This window comes from Myotis myotis, unplaced genomic scaffold (genome assembly GCF_014108235.1).
Source record: "Myotis myotis isolate mMyoMyo1 unplaced genomic scaffold, mMyoMyo1.p scaffold_m19_p_3, whole genome shotgun sequence".
NCBI lineage: Eukaryota > Metazoa > Chordata > Mammalia > Chiroptera > Vespertilionidae > Myotis > Myotis myotis.
Window position 1 is genome coordinate 28,281,725 of NW_023416335.1, and position 17,377 is coordinate 28,299,101.

The 17,377-nt window shown below is 45.9% G+C and overlaps 1 protein-coding gene across 14 annotated transcripts in view; it reads right to left on the minus strand.

Moving 5' to 3' along the window:
• Positions 1-17,377, minus strand: part of ARHGEF7 (Rho guanine nucleotide exchange factor 7) — a 132,670-nt gene that overhangs the window by 99,272 nt on the left and 16,021 nt on the right. For 12 of the 14 annotated variants that reach the window (XR_004966430.1, XR_004966429.1, XM_036301987.1 and 9 more), the window contains exon 2: positions 3,300-3,386. Coding sequence is in view for 10 of the 14 variants with exons in the window: in XM_036301987.1 (XP_036157880.1) it covers positions 3,300-3,386 (87 nt within the window). In the remaining 4 variants the exon portion in view is untranslated. Of the gene's footprint in view, positions 1-3,299; positions 3,408-3,564; positions 3,794-17,377 lie in introns of those variants that run through there. The other 2 variants (XM_036301996.1, XM_036301998.1) reach the window with 2 other exon arrangements.

A 17,377-nucleotide genomic window follows, 5' to 3' on the forward strand; every position in this document is an offset into this window, starting at 1 on the left:
AGTGTTTAGGAATGTGCAAGGCAATTCCTTTCCCAAAACCTCACCCTACCTCACTAAATCAGCCCAGCTGATTACAATACTGCAGAGCCCACCCGAACATCTTTTCATGCCCCCTCAACTTAAAGAGAGAAAGTGAAAAGGACATCATGCACACACAGAGGGAAACCAGCCCCTCTGCAGTCTCCAGGGCGCTTCCAGCCAGAGTTCCCACCTACACAGCCCAGCCACAGAACGCCTCTGGCCAGCAGCCTCGTGAGAAAGCTGGAAGGTAACTGCAAACGTCTGAGGTTTTCAACTTTTATTTTCTATTCTAGCAGCTTCTCTCTCACATCCTCTTTCAAACATCCAATGCAAGAAATTATGAGTGCCTCACATTTGCCTTAGTTTACCATGAACCTAGGTATACAGGCACGGTCAACAATACAAGGAAGAAAAGCCAAAATGCCTTCCATCTTCCTGGGTGAAAGAGAAAACACAACAGGGACAGGCCGTCACAGGACTGGAAAGGAGTCCTCTCATATCCTGCTAACCGGGCAAAGGCAAAGCAATAAAAATGTCTGCAGACATTTGGCAGTGTAATGTTCAAAAACCTTTTAAAAGCCCTTACCTTTGGCCTAGCAGTGCCCTATCAGGAAATGTCTCCTTAAAAGATAATGATAAAGGATTTTGTACAGAAATGTCCACTGCACAGTCCAATGTTTACAGTAATGAAAACTCAGAAATAACCTCTACATCCAAAAATGAGAATTTCCACTAGGAACTATGAAGCATCCTTTTAAAAGTAAGCAGACAAATATTTAACATGAGAAAACAGTCACACTATGTTAAATTAAAGCACGTTACAAAACATTATGTATACAATGATGTCATGGATATTTTGTAAGTCTTTTTACATTTGTGTAAAGGGGGGGGAAAGACTGAAAATATATACAGTAATTTTAACACTGGTTATCTTTAGATGTGGCAGTACACAATTTTTTTTTCTTACATTTCTCTATTTTCTGCCCTATTCTAACAACAAACGCAAACTGTACAATATTCCTTTAAAATTAAAACTCCTTTGATAATAAGAACAACTTGTTGGGGAATTTTCTACAGCTAATTACGATGTGTATTCAACTGAAATAACTGATAAAGTAACCATGATATTCAGTTCCTCTTTTCCTTTAAAATTCTTGGGATAGTTTAAAATGGTGGCAAACAAGCAAATACATCTACCAAATACAGACAGTCTGCTACAAATAAGTCCAAACAAACCCCTGGAACAAAGCACCTTGACATCTGTAACTATACAAAAACTAATCTACAATTCAAGCAATCAGATGTTGAGGGAGGGTGGCGGCAGAAGAGTTTATGGGGGTATAAATGGTCATGGGGAGGGGGAATAAATAAGGAAGATGTGAAGGAAAATAAAATAAAGTCACTGGGAAACTGCTGCACTGTGGTCTCAGTGCAAGGCCATCTTCTAGGGAACAGGCCTGCTCCTTCACACCACAGATGAGAACAAGCCTGGAAGCCCAAGTTGGGTCCCTACAAACTCCTTTTTCAGGGTAACTTCATAAAAATCAGAGTGACAAACCATTTAGGAGGTTTTTGATGTGCTGTTTTATTTTTATTATCTGTAATGTAATTAGGAATTTTAAGTGTGGCTTGCAACTGACCCTTGATAGAATGCTAATAAATGTGCCTATATTTTAAGTTTAATGAAAGAGATATTTACTCATTAAAAAACAGCACAAAGTAAGTCATAATTTCCCTTTACCTTAAAAAAAAAATTGCTATCAACTGAACTTCAAGCTCATCAATCAATTACAAATATTTACTGAAGGTCTACTATGTGCCAAGCACTGTTCTAGATGCTTGGGATAAGTTAGTGAACAGACTTTTCTAATACATCTTTAAATAAACTCTCAATTAAACATTTTTAAAAAATCGTTACATGACATTTCAACAGCAACCTTTGGAAAACTAAGGATGAGGGTTTTTTTTAACACGTAACTTTTTTTAAAACAATGCTTTAAAAGTCTTACACTGAAGTTGTCTGATTATAATCTTCATGTGCAAACTGGGTTTCAAATGTACTATAAACAAAACGCGTTAGTTTGAAGAGGATAACACAGTTCCACAACAGAGGTTACGAAAAAGCAAAAACTGCTACAAGCAAAGCTTATTATCACAGCCCACTAGGATAAACTGTGATAAAATGCCAAAGCCCATCCAGCAGAGGAAACGGCCCTTCGGGAATCTGCACTAAGCCTTCTCCCTTGTCGGTACAAGGTTTCCTCGCAGACATCAAATACTCCCAACAACAAAGCATCTCGGCTTACAATCATTCATAAAAACAGTATTCCCATCTCTATGAATGCCTACGCATCGAATTTCAAATGACAGATAAGCTCTCCTTATAACCTTCCCTCACAGAGTGAATGACTTCTAGCTTTTCCCCCCAAGAAGCCTACAATGAGAGCCTGGACAGAAACCCTCCGTGGATCCACCTTACATAACAGGTTCTGTGAGACGCTTCCGTGCACCGTTAGCCGGGAGCTCAGGATCCCACTCCGTCCTCCGAAAAGGAGCCAGAGGCCGCGAGCGCGGCGACGCAGGGAAGCCAGAGAGCACAGGAGCTCAGCACAGATCTGACTGCGGCCGCGTCGGTCTGCAATTCTGAAGTAAATGCCCAGCTGGGTTTCTGGGTCTAAAGCACTATCCCAAGATGAAGACGAATCGCATGTTAAAATAAGGTGAGAGAGAGAGAGAAGTCTCCAGGGAGCATCCCTGAAAGGCTGCATGTAGCGTAGGGACAAAACCTGAGGCCACTCGGCGGAGACACACCGCCCAGCGTCCTCCCCAAGACATGGGTCAGCCAGCGTGTCTCTGATCGAAACATCGGCTGTTGGAGTGAAGCCCGCCTAATTCCTGGGAGAAAAGGAACGCCTGGAGGAGTGAGGCTGGACGAGGACTAGGACCCATTTTACTAGCGCCCGGCTTTGCCTCATCCCCTCCCGGGGACTCGGACGCGCGGACCCAGGCCTGGCGGCCGGTCGCCCTCGGCGCCCTGACAGCAGGTCCAGCGGAGGCAAGCGCCAAGCAACCAGGTCGCCCCGTAACAGGCAGCTGTCGAAAATGTGTCGCCTGCACCCCAAGCTGCTGGAACCATTTTCCCTCACTGTACAGAGGGCCAACTTCGGAGCTCGGTACGGCGGCTCCTCCCCGCCCTGGGCTGCGTTCACGCCCTGGCGCGCCCCTCCCCGGCCCCCGGGGTCCCCGCGCCCCGCCGACGCCCGCGCCCCACCGCTCACCTCCAGGCGCAGGGAGGCCCCGCAGCCTCGCAGAAACTCGCGGATGTTGCTCAGACACTCGCTCTCGCTGCGCGGCTCCGGGTAGACCTGCAACACAGAGCACAGCCGCTCAGCACAGACGCGCAGCTCCGCGGGGGGCCGCGCCCGCGCCCCCGGGCCAACCCGCGGCGGCCCCGGCGGGCGGATCCGGGCGGGAGAACGCGGCTGCCCAGAGCGCCCCCGGCCGCCCCCGCCGCTCGCCCGGCCAGGCGCTGCCTCTCCTCACCCTCTTTCCTTCCTCCGGGCTGCACCAATCTCAGGCCCCTTCCCTCACCAGGAATTGGACCCGGCGCCGGAAGTGACGTGATCAGACCGCGCCCCGGGCGGCCCCCCGCGCGCCCTCTTCCGGTCCTCACTTCGGCCGCCCACCTGGCCCCACGCGAGGCCTCCTCTTCTCGCTATCTGGTCCTCATCCTCCGACTCGGCCCACCTGGCCCGGCCCACCGCGCCTTCCTCCTCCTCCTCCCGGCACCTGGTCCTCATCCTCCGACTCGGCCCACCTGGCCCGGCCCACCGCGCCTTCCTCCTCCTCCTCCCGGCACCTGGTCCTCATCCTCCGACTCGGCCCACCTGGCCCGGCCCACCGCGCCTTCCTCCTCCTCCTCCCGGCACCTGGTCCTCATCCTCCGACTCGGCCCCCCTGGCCCGGCCCACCGCGCCTTCCTCCTCCTCCTCCCGGCACCTGGTCCTCATCCTCCGACTCGGCCCACCTGGCCCGGCCCACCGCGCCCTCCTCCTCCTCCTCCCGGCACCTGGTGCGCCACTTCAGACACGGCCCCCTTGGACAGGCTGCCCCGTCCAGAGGAACGCGGGTGAGCTCGGCCTCGGTGGCTTGAGCAACCCCAAAGGGGCTGTAAAGAGCCCAGTGTTTCTTCAGTTCTTCCCCACCTTGGGCTCGGGGGAGGGTGGAGTTCGCATTTTAATACGATTGTTTAAAGTAATTAGCAACATAAATTATGCATGTTGGAATTACAGTGCAACGTTTCCCCAAATACAGACCATGTGCTTCATGAATGATTAACGAAAATGCCGATTACAAGTCAGCGAGTAAGTCAGCTGGAGAGAAACTGTGGCCAGTGCAGCCTCCACCACAGGTGAAGCGGAGGAGGGCTCCGCAGACTGCCTGGTGCTTGGTCCCAGGTAGAACTGTGAGGGCCACGGCTCACACACGTAAATAATCATGGACAGCCTCCCAGGGCCAGAGACACGAGGGAAACCAGGAACAGTACCAGTTACACAGAAAATCGAGGGAAAAGCCGGAGACATCAGAAGCGCTTTTTGTTGTGTTGTTCTGAACTGTATATGAGGACTTTAAGTTTTGGCAGTTACACCAAGTCATCATCCAGATTTCTAGCATTTTTGAGGACATTCAAGGCCTTTTTGTACTGTCCTCTAGGGGGAAGTTAGGACATTACATCAGGTCTCTCTAAGGAATACTGTGGTTTCATTTGAAAGTGCTCAGGTCTTTTACAATTAGAAATCAAAACATAATCAGCATGTTGAGAGGTGTAAAGAGGGAGGAAATGTGACTTTTCTGCTCCTATAATTTAAAAATTCTTCAAAGAAAGTGCCAACATATTTCCCTCCCAATTTGAACAGATTTGTTTTTGTAGACGGCAGAGAAGAACATCAAAACCAAAGTTCCCTCCTAGTTCTTTTTGCTCCTTCCTAAAAAAATTTTGAAAATCTTTGTTCCAAATGTGTAGTTAACATCTAAAATCTTCATAATGTTAAATAGTTGCAAAGTATTAACTTCTGACATCCTGATAACATTTTAAAACTAAACTGTTAGGCATTCTTTATATACATACTAGAGGTCTGGTGCACCAGATTCCATGCACTGGAGGAGGGAGAGAGGTCCCTCAGCCGAGCCTGCGCCCTCTCACAGTCTGGGACCCCTCGGGGATGTCAGACATCCCTCTCGCAGTTCAGGACCCCTGGCTCCTTACCACCTGCCTGCAGTGCAAGCAGGAGAGGCTCCCGCCACTACCACTGCGCTTACCAGCCATGAGCCGGCTTCTGGCTGAGCGGCACTTCCCCTGTGGGAGTGCATTGACCACCAGGGGGGCAGCTCCTGCGTTGAGCATCTGCCCCCTGGTGGTCAGTGAGTGTCATAGCAATCGTTTGTTCCACTGTTCGGTCGATTTGCGTATTAGGCTTTTATTATATAGGACTAGAGGCCCAGTGCACAAAAATTTGTGCACTCAGCGTGGAGGGGGTCCCTCAGCCTGGCCTGTGCCCTCTCACAGTTTGGGATTCCTCAGGGGATGACCACCTGCTGGCTTAGGCCCGCTCCCCAGGGGATTGGGCCGAAGATGGCAATCAGACATCCCTCTGGCAGCTGGGCAGCCCTCGGGGGATGTCCACTTGCCAGCAGGGAGCAGGCCTAAACTGCAGTTGGACATCCTTAGCGCTGCTGAGGAGGCAGGAGAGGCTCCCACCACCACTGCTGTACTGGCAGCCATCAGCCTGGCTTGTGGCTGAGCAGAGCTCCTCCCATGTGAGAGCACCCTGACCACCAGAGGGCAGCTCCTGCATTGAGCGTCTGCCCCCTGGTGGTCAGTGTGTGTCATAGTGACCAGTCATTCCCAGTCCTTCTGCTGTTAGGGTCAGTTTGCATATTACCCTTTTACTATATAGGATAGAGGCCTGGTGCATGAGTAGGGGCCGGCTGGTTTGCCCTGAAGGGTGTCCCGGATCAGGGTGGGGTCCCGCTTGGGTGCCTGGCCAGCCTGGATGAAGGGATGATGGCTGTTTGCAGCTGGTCACACCCCCTTCAGGGTGGGGGTCCCCACTGGGGTGCCTGGCCAGTCTGGGTGAGGGGCTGAGGGCCGTTTTCAGGCTGGCAGGTGACTGAAGCTCCCAACCTCTCCTTTTTTTCTTTTTTTTTTTTTTTTATTATGGGATTTATTTACCTTCTATGGCTGTCACGAACTGAGAGCCAGCTTTAGCTCTGAGGCTCGGCTCCAGCTCTGAGACCTCGGCTGCTGAAAGCAGGTATCTGGGTTTGTTTGGCTTCTATAATTGAAACACTGTTGCAGCTCCAGCTTGAGGCCCAGCTGGCTGAAAGCAGGTTTCTGGGTTTGTTTAGCTTCTATAATTGCAACATTGTTTCTTAGAGTGCATCTCAGAGGCTGGCAGTGGCAGGCGGGGAACCTTGGCTTCCTCCATCACTGGAGCAAGCAAGCCTCTTGTTCGCTGCAGCTGCTTGGCTGCCGGCCGCCATCTTGGTTGGCAGTTAATTTGCATATCTCGCTGATTAGCCAATGGGAAGGGTAGCGAAGTTATGGTTAACTACCATGTTTGTCTATTATTAGATAGGATGACTCTACATACAAGATATAATACCCATCCTCCATCTAGAAAATATTTATGAACATGCTCTTTAAAAGTCAGAAATTTCACATTAATTTCTTTCTCCTTTAATTCATTTCCTTCCCACTTTATCCACAAAATTGTATTCTAAAATTATATTTGTGTTTGAAAATGTTATTGATCACACAGTTTTTGCAAGAGACCCATACAAATACAGTTGGTCCTCATTCACTGATTCTATTTGCAAATTTGCCTACTAGATAAAATGTATGCGTAACCCCAAAATCAGTACTTGCCACACTTTCTCAGACATTATGGACATGTACATAGAAGTGAAAAATTTGAATTGCCTTATGCACACATCTCCAGCTAAACCTGAACCAAGGCCATGCTTTGCACCATCTTGTTTTAGCTCATAATATATGCAAATGTCCTTTCACAATCTACTAGTGTCACATTTTTGCTGATTTCACTGTTTTAAATGGCCCCCAAGAATAGTTGTATTAAAGCACTGCCTAGGGTTCCTAAGCACAAGAAGTCTGTAATGTGTCTTACAGAGAAAATATGTGTTAGATAAGCTTCATTCAGGCCTGAGTTATAGTACTATTGGCCATGAATTCAATGTTAATGAATCAACAAAACAATATATCCATAAAGAGAGGAGATTTGCAGATCTGTACATGAGGCTGTTCCAGAAAGTGCTAAAAACAAGTGTGTGATGCAGCGATGGAAAAGCAGCTAAATTTGTGGATTCATGAGATGACAACCAATAAAAAGAGTGTAGTGGACAGCTTTGTTATGAGGCTAAAGGCCAAAGAAATTTACAGTCATGTTACCCAGAGTGAAGAAAATGTCAAACCTTTCTCAGCTAGTGCAAGCTGGCTTGCAGGTTTCAAAAGGTGATAGATACCACATGAAAAAATGTTAAATTTGCAGGCAAAGCAGGTCCTACAGATCAGGAGGCTGCAGAAGAATTTTTTAAAATATCTGTTAAGCATTATACATGAAAAGGGTTATATGGAAGAGCAGGTTTCAATGCTGATGGGACAGGCTTGTTCTACAAGAATGTTGGCAAATGAACCTATGCAATGCAAATGGCTTCCAAACCCCCTGGCTTTAAATCATGCGAAGACCGGGGCAACCTTGCTATTGTGTGCCAATGTCAAGAGTGACTTTAAGTGCAAACCAATAATGGTACACAGAGCACAAAACCCAATAGCACTTAGAGGAGAAAATGCCAGTCCATTGGAAGTGGAACAAAAAAGCATGGATGGAGTCCGAAATATTCTGGGATTGGTTCCACAACTGCTTCATCCCAGAAGCCGAATGCTAGCTCCATGGCAAAAACCTTGCCTTCAGGGTTTTGTTAATTTTGGATAATGTTCCAGTCCATTGTCATTGAAAAACTCAAAAATGCCCACCCTGACACAGAAGTTCTCTTCATGTCCCCCAAATACTGCATCTCTCATCCAACCTCTCACTCAGCACAAAAATAGCGTTTAGCATTTGTTTTATAGCAAGGAATTATAGATGCAGTTCACACCCAGAGAAGAGTGGAAACACCAAGCTCCTTCCCTGGAAACTACTCAATATCTCAGCATCATGCCGCCATAGCTGTGAACTGTGTGAGCGTTTGTGCTTTATTCTGATTTATTTTATGCATCCATTAGCAAGATGTGTGCTAAGGTAATGGCTTCTTCACTTGATGCACTACAGCTGACCAAAGTTTTCACAGGCATGCTCTACTTTCCCATAGCAGAGGAAACTGTATGTTGAAATGAAAGGAGTTTTATGATGTAACTTGATTCTTTGAAGCCTTCTGAGTTACACAGCCAAAGTCCAGATATAATCTATCATAAATAAATTTTAAAATCATCAGTTAACAGTTTGATGAGAGTCCCCTGTAATTCTGTGAAAGCTAAGAAGTAGAAATCCCTGAGCTGCAATTCCAAGCATTAGTTATTCACTTTTAATAAACTCTAGGCTTTTCCATCAAGAACTCTAATCAGGCAGAGGCAGTCCCAAAATTACTGTAATTTTCCTTTCAAATATGGCTTTTGTACTTAATATTTTATAAAGGGTATGTCTGATGTGAAGAATTTGCTACAAAACTGAATTCTGAAGCAATATTAAGGTCAGACTTCAGCGACCTCCACAGCTGTCCAGTTTCCTCTACTCTTCTCTGCTACCCACACCACGCCAAGAACAACCAGCTCCACCCTCAGTCCACACCAAGCGCCATCTAAGGCAGCTGCCTTCCCTCTGACTCTGAACGTGTTTAGAAAGTCTTAAGTGTAGAGAGAGAAAGTGCATGAGAAAAGAGAATAGGCAGTTCTCCGTGGTAACAAGTTCAGTGTTACCACAACTCAGATCAAGAGTATAGAAAACTTAGACAGCTTATACTATCTGGGAAACACTTAACTCTCCAGGACCCTAGTTCTCACAGATTCTGATTGCGTAGGTCTGAAATACAGCCCAGAAGTCGTGTGTGTGTATCGGTGTGTGTTTGAAATTCCCCATCTGGCTGATTTGCAGCCGATTTGGAACCACTGATACAGTATAACAGTATTTCTCAAATGGACACATGCATCAATATCACCTGGACTAACAGGTTATTAGGACCTGCCACAGAGTTTAAACTCTAAGTTTGGGGTGAAACCTAAGAATTTGGATTTCTGACAAGGTCCCAAAGATGCTGATGGTACCAGGACCATATTTAGGGAACTAGTAGTATAAGTAGGCAGCTATTCAAGAAATGTTCTGTTTTTTCCCCATTGGAAAAACAAGTTCCCAACTACAAAACAAAGGTCTCCCCAGGTCTCTGCCACCAACAACAGCCTGATCACTCCAACTACAAAGAATTGCCTCCTCTGAATACCTGTGGTTCTGTCTGCAGCCCCCACCATGTAGCTGGACCTCCTGGTGAATGTCTTACCTTACCCTGTTAGACATAAACTCCCAGAGTGCAGGGGCCCACAGCATCTCCTGTTAAATAGTCAGCAAATATGACTAAACTAGAAGTCCAATACACGATATTCATGCAAGAGTGGGCCTTCCTTCCCGCGGCTGCTGGCACCAGCTCCCCTCTGGCACCAGGACCCCAGCTTCCCTCACAGCCCCAGCTTCGTCCCGAAGGATGTCCGGTCTAATTAGCATATTATGCTTTTATTATTATAGATGACCTACCCACTTAGGCCACTGAATTCACTAATCACAGAGAAATGAGAGAACCTCAGTGTAAAAAGGTTCTACATTCAAGGCAGATTTGTTTTTTTACAGATGACCTGCCCAAAATTATGCAGCTTGATCCATCACCAACCTGCTCTGTGCTCCAGAATGCTGACCTGTGGGGACTGCAGCATCAGAATCCCTCCCCAGTGCGTTGGTTTCTGGTGGAATTCAGCCAATCGATGGCCCTAGCAGGAACCAGGCCGGCAGCCATCCTGCTGAGCTGCAGTGATGTACTGGAGCTTCTCACAAGCGCTTCCCACCCCAACTCTGCATTCAGTAACAGCACCTTGGGGTCTTGGAATCAGGCATGATGGAGGTGCTCACACCACAGGAATCAGCAAACACTACAAATCAGGGACCCTCACCACAGAGCCCATTGTTAAGCCTTTACCAACACACCACTGACTGAAGACCCCAGCTCCTGTCAGGAGCCTTCTGTGGCTAAAGCTCTCACTGGCTCCAGGAACCTGCTTCCCCCAATTTTCCCTTCAGGCCTAGGGGAAGCAGTGGCTTCCCAGGATACTTTCACATCATTGCAGGTTGTCCTAATCCCTGCACACACTTCGTAAATAGCCTCTTCACTAAACTCTCCCAACCACCTCTGTTTAGCATGCTGTTTTCTGCTGGGACCCAAACCTAGTTAGTTTTCTGGTGGTACAGTTAAAAATAGAACCCAGTGTCCCAGGAGAAGATGGCATATAATTTAGGAAAAGGATTAAATCAATTATAGTATCTCCACAAAACAGATCACCACCCACCACACAGTCTTTTAAGAAGAGGCAGTTTTATATATTGACTAGAGGCCTAGTGCACAAATTCATGCATGGGTAGGGTCCAGCTGACCTGCCCCAATGGGGGCCCATTGGGCCAGGCTGGCCAGGGGAAGGGGCTGCGGGTGGTTGGCCAGCCAGCCCCGCCCCTGACTGGGTGAGGTGGGGGGCCAATCAGGGCCCAGATCAGGCTGGTTGGCTGTCCCAGTGCACGTCATAGCTACCAGTCGTTCTGGTCATTCTGCCCTTCCAGTCACTGGGCTTTTATAAATATAGATATGTTACAGTAAGTAGGGGAAAGAAACATAGGGAACAATACATATAACATGCTACCTTTTGTGTAAAAAAAGAGAAAAGAAAAGAGAAAAGAAAAGGCAAGAAGAAAATGGATGTGGGTGTTCATAAATGCATGGAATATCTCTGGAAGCACATGTCAGATACTTTTAACATGGGTTGCTTGCCTCCAGGGAAAGGAAATGGGGCTGAGAGGACAGGGGAAGAAGGAAATTTGCTCTTTAATTTTTTGAACTCCTTCAATTTTGTACCACATGCAAGTATGATTAATACATTTTTTTTAAAAGCAGCAGCATCCCTCGCTAGTCTTGCTCACTGGCTAGAGCATCGGCCTTAGCACTGAAGGTTCTTGGGTTCAACTCCCAGTCAAGGGGCACAAACCTGAGTTGCAGGTTGGATTCTGGCCCCAGGGGGTGCAGGAGACAACCAATTGATGTGTCTCTCTCACATCGGTGTTTCTCTCTCTCTCTCCCCTTCACTCACTCCCTTCCCCTCTCTAAGAATCAATGGAAAAGATATCCTTGGGTGAGGATTAACACAAAAAAGAAGAACTCCAATCAAATGTTCTCCTCAGCCCAAGGTGCCTTCCCAGTCCTTAGCAAGTGGGCCATCAGTGTATTGGGGTCTTTGTGGGACCAGTCTCCATCACTCCAGGCCAAGATGCAATGCTCTGTTTAAAACCCTGAGCTCATCTTCTAAAAGTCTAATTAGCACTTATTGATTCATCTAATTTTTAATTACCTGGCAGCCACTGCTTTATTTTAATTAGACTGCAGCTCTCTGCGGGTCAGGGATTGAGCGCTTCCATAGTACTCTGTGCTCACTCACAGTTAGTAGTGTTCAATGGAGTAAAAATGGAGGTCGATAGTGCTCCCTTGGCAGTCTACTGTGCAGCCCTTCCTCTAAATCTAATGGGAAACAAATTAAGCACCCAGCAGAAATTTCAAGGATTTGGCTTCTAAGTATCTCCCCAAAATGCATAGCCTAGGATTAAAAGTAGTTTACTGAAAGAAACTTAAGCCCTTAATAGAATATGTTTTTCTTTTGCTTTCTTTCTTCAACTTATCCCAAAGCCCAAATCTTGCACGGATGCTGCAATCATCTGGGGAAAAATAAAATGTCAGTATGGAACTAGCCAAATTATAAAGGGCAATAAAAAATACGAATGTACAAAATCTCCAGTTCCCAAACTAAATTCAGATATCCAAGACATGTGAAATGTCAAGGAGAGGCCCAGCTTAAATTAACTCATGTGTCCCCTGAGGTTTGGTTCCCACATTTTAAGTCCTTCAGAAATGGTCGCAACCATCCAAATTCATACCATCACCAAAAATGGATTTTTTCTTTAAATGTAAGCATAAAACATGCATCAGACAACCTAGAATAAACTTCTCCACTGAGGTTACATTTTGTTCCCCCAATAACGTTAGGTCAAAACAGGCGGGTGTGTATTAATCAAGTGAGAGGTCTCTGCTACACCTTGCCCTGTCTGGCTGTGCTCAGTACACCAGAGGAGCAGAAGTTCAGGGGATGGGCCGCTGTCAGTGTCTCAGAACATTCCTTAAGCAGAGCCATGTCTTATGCTTTGAAGGATCTTGACACAAGAAAACAGAAGAGTACAAATTCATAGGGCAATTCAAATTGGGCCCTGTGGTCAGAGATTTTTCTTACCTGAAGTTATCACCTGTTCAGAAGGAATAATCACCTTTTTTTCTCTCTCATTCTCATGCTTGTGACCTATTGGAAATAGCCCATATATTATGGCACAGCATTTTGTAACTCTGAGCCACTGTTTACTTTCTCCTTAAGCTCAATGTCGATGTTGTTTCTGATCCTTTGACCTACATTTCCTCTCCTGCTGGACACGTGTCAGAATGGTTGGTGGTATCTTCCTGTTGTCCATCAGTGGGAAAGCCTATGGAGAAGGCTTGTGGTCAGTGGGAAGGTGCTAAAAAATATCTAAAGCAGGAATTGCTGTGTATTCTTTTTTAAAAAGAATGTATTTTATTGATTTTTTTATAGAGAGGAAGGGAGAGGGATAGAGAGTTAGAAACATCACTGAGAGAGAAACATTGATCAGCTGCCTCCTGCACACCCCCTATTGGAGATGTGTCTACAACCAAGGTACATGCCCTTGACCGGAATCGAACCTGGGACCCTTCAGTCCATAGGCCAATGCTCTATCCACTGAGACAACCCGGCTAGGGCTGCTGTGTATTCTTATAGTATCAGTGTGGCAATAGGGCCGAGAACCTTCTAGGAGGGGAGGAACACCTATAGTCAACTCTCTGAATGGGACGCTGGTAATGGTTGGGTCTCACAACCTAAGGGGCCTACCTATGACCAAGACACCTTAGGTTAAAATGTCAACTCCTGTCCTACAGCCATTGAGGGTATTCCACTGTCTAAATCTATGTTCTCCAGTGTCTCAGAAGGTTTTGTGCCTGCCCTGCCAGTCCCCATTTGTTTCACCCTAGCTCTTCATGCTTGCTTCTGAACCCCCCCTCCTCACGCCCTCCACACACACACAACGAAACTGCAGGGCCAAAATGGGAGCTATAGAGCAGCGCACTGCCTTGTGTATGACCCTCCTGCCTAAAGGATCTTTTGTTTTTAAACTGCCTGAGAAGCTGCATTTAAAGCAAGTTAAAGCCTCAGAGCCAGAAGATTGAACATTGACCACCTAGGAAAAAATTCTATTTTCATCCATATGGTAGCCTGTGAAAGAAGGCTCGCTGACTTTGGAGAGAGACTGGGAAGTAAAGGGGAGCCTACATTTGAGGAAGAAACCTGAATAAGGGAGTAGAAAACAGCTGAGGGCATTTGCTGGCAAGCATGCCTCTATAAATAGCAGCTGAGACCCTCCCTAGAGGGAAAGGTAAGGGGAAGGAGGCCACCACAGCTTGGAATACTCACTCTGTAAAAGCCACTTGCATGAACTCAGCAGCCAGTTGAGACTTTCATTATAACCCTGAGTAATAAAAAGGCTATGCAAAGGCTATACAGAGATCATTCTCTCAACACTCTTAAACATCAGCAGAGTGTGGGCTGAAATAAATAGGGCTGTAGCTGTGAAGAAGATGTGTCTGTCCATATTTGGGAAATATGTTTTCAAAAATCACTTAGAAAAACTGACTTTCATCAGTTAAAATAAGGCTGCCAATGTATACTCAGGAATTACATTTCTTCCATATTACTGTAACTGGAATATCTCACTTCATATTTATAATTTACCTATCACATCACTCCTGAGCTCAAAATCCTCAAAAGCGCCTCATTTCACTCATCAAAAGCCAAAGTCCATTAAGAGAATGAAAAGACAAGCCATACATAGACTGGGAGAAGGTATCTACAAAACACATATCCAATCAAGGACTTGTACCCAAACTATACAAAGAACTCCTAAAAGTCAACAATAAAAAAAATAACAAAACAAAACAAAAAACCAGACAACTCAACTCAAATATGGGCAAAAGACCTGAACAAACACCTCACCAAAGAGCCCTGGCTGGTTTGGCTCAGTGGATAGAGCGTCAGCCTGCGGACTGAAGGGTCCCAGGTTCGGTTCCAGTCAAGGGCATGTACCTTGGTTGCGGGCACATCCCCAGTGGGAGGTGTGCAGGAGGCAGCTGATCGATGTTTCTCTCTCATCGATGTTTCTGACTCTCTATCCCTCTCCCTTCCTCTCTCTAAAAAATCAATAAAACATATATTTTAAAAAAAACAAAACACCTCACCAAAGAAAATATACAGATGAGAACTAAGCATATGAAAAGGTGCTCCACATTATATGTTACTAGAGGCCCGATGCATGAAATTCATGCAAGAGTGGGCCTTTCTTCCCCCTGCTGCCAGCACCATCTTCCCTCTGGCACCCAGGACCCAGGCTTCCCCTGAAGCCCTGGCTTCGTCCGGAAGGTCGTCCAGAAGGACGTCCAGTCTAATTAGTATATTACGCTTTTATAATTATAGATAAGTGAAATGCAATTAAAATAAGGGGTTACCCTACGCACCATTAGACACCAGTCCAACACTGACAATACCAAATGCTGGTGAGGATGTGGACCAATAGGAACTATCTCATTCATTGTTGATGGGAATGCAAAATGGTACAGCCACTCTGGAAGACAGTTTAGCTGTTTCTCACAAAATTAAACATCCTCTCACCATATGATCCAGCAATCACATTCCTTGAATAAATATGCTTTACCCAAATGAGTTGAAAACTTATGTCCATGCAAAAGCCTGCACACAAATGTTTATAGCAGCTTTATTCATAACTGCCAAAACCTGGAAGTAATCAAGCTGTCCTCTGTAGGTCAACAGATAAACAAACTGTGGTACATCCAGACAACATTCAGCGCTAAAAAGAAATGAGCGATTAAGCCACAAAAAGACACGGAGGCACCTTAAATGCATATTACTAAATGAAAAAGCCAACCTGAAAATGCTACATGCTACATGATTCCAATTAAATGACATTCTGGAAAGACAAAACTACGGAGACAGTAAAAAAGATCAGTGGCTTCCAGGAACTTGGGGGGAGTGTGGAATGAACAGGCAGAGCACGGAGGATTTGGGGGACAGTGAACCGATCCTGTATGATACTGTATGGTTAATCCATGTCATTATGCATTTGTCCAAACGCTCAGAATGTACAACACAATGTACACTATGGACTTTAGTGAGTAATATGTCAATATTGGCTCATCAGTTATAACAAGTGTACCACACTTGCAAGATATTGATAATAGGGTAAAGTTGGGAGATGGGAGAAGGGAAATATGGGAATTCTCTGTATGTTCTGCTTAATTTTTCTGAAAACCTAAAACTGCTCTGAACAATAAAGTCTATTTTTTAAAGTCAAAGTCCTTATGATGGCTGAGCAGTTCCTGCACAAGCTGCTCCCTTGTTCCCTCTATGACCTCATTGCTCAACTACTATCTATCGCCCAACTCGCACTGGCCTCCGCTGTCCCAGACTTGCCAGACTAGCTCCTACCTCAGGACCTTTGCACAGGCACTTCCTCTGCCTGAAATCCTCCTCTCCCAGTCACGTCGCACCTTCCCTCATATTCAGCAAGTCTTTGTTCAAATGTCACTTCTGTTGTAAAACTGCATTCATCGTTGCCCTAATTACTGGCCCTCCCCTTCCTCCTCACTCTCCGTTTCTCTCTATAACACCTAACACTCACACTATGTAATCTACTTGTGTACTGTGTATGTTTACAGAGCATCTCCCTGAGCTATGGAATATATGCTCCATATGCATAGCATTTGGCCTACTGGATGAGTGCTATATCTCACACCTGGCATAAACTAGCACTTATTATTTGTTCAGCGAATTAATGAATTAAGGACCTATACCTACGACACTAATTAATAACCATAAATTACTTGATCATAGTTAGTGAAAGTGAAGTTGATTGATACTGACATAGCACCTAGAACCAAAAGGTATATAACTGGTGTAATATGAGAACTGAATATTTGAGACAGGGACTATAATCTGCAAAAAACTTGGAAATGTAATCACCACAGGCAAAATGATACAGAGAAAAGTTGCTCTTGGGTTTTACCATAAACCCTCAATCCCTTTCTGTCGTGACTGACAGATGCATCTTGTTACCGCAGGCTCTGCCCGAGGTCGGCCGCCCAGCTGCTGTCCAGCTCTCCCCAGGACTGCCCACGTTCAGTGTCCAGGGCTCCGTTTTCTCTGTGTGTCTATCAGGGCATCGGTTAGCCGGTGCTGTCGAGAGCCAGCACTCTGGTTTCAGCTCTCATCTCTCTATCGCTCAGGAAAATCGCTGGCTCCAAGTTGGGTTCCCCCTAACCAGCTGCTCTGCTCCCTCAGGCCTCCTCAGGCTCCTGTCGGCCGGGCGACACTTTATGCAGCCATCCACAGACCTGCATGTTTAATAAGGTTTCCTTATATTAGTTTCCTAAGTTTCACAAAGGGGCTGAAACAAGCTGATGAAGACCTCATGTGATGCTGACCTTTCAGAGATGAGAGTTAGGCAGAGACATAGAACAAGGAGGAGAAAGCGGGAACAACAACAAAAAAGAAGAAGAAATATAAAAAATAAAAATAAAGAAACAAGGAGGAGAGGGAAGGGAATGAATAAGGGCAACTGCCAAGACTGCAGTAACGTTATTGTCTTTGTTATTGCACATTGTCATCTATTTCGTCTCATGATAGACTCAGGGAGAGTATACAGCCCTTAGCAACTTCCTTACTTTCCTGCAGGCTGTTTTTTCTCTGTTCAGACTGAGCAAATTCCAGCGATGGGTCCTCAGGTTCACCAGTTCTATCTTTTGTCATCTCCACTCTACTTTTGAGCCCATCCACTGAGTTTTTTTATTTTTTGTTTTTTATCCTTACCCGAGGATATGTTTTTATTGATTTTAGAGAGAGAAGAAGGGAAAGACA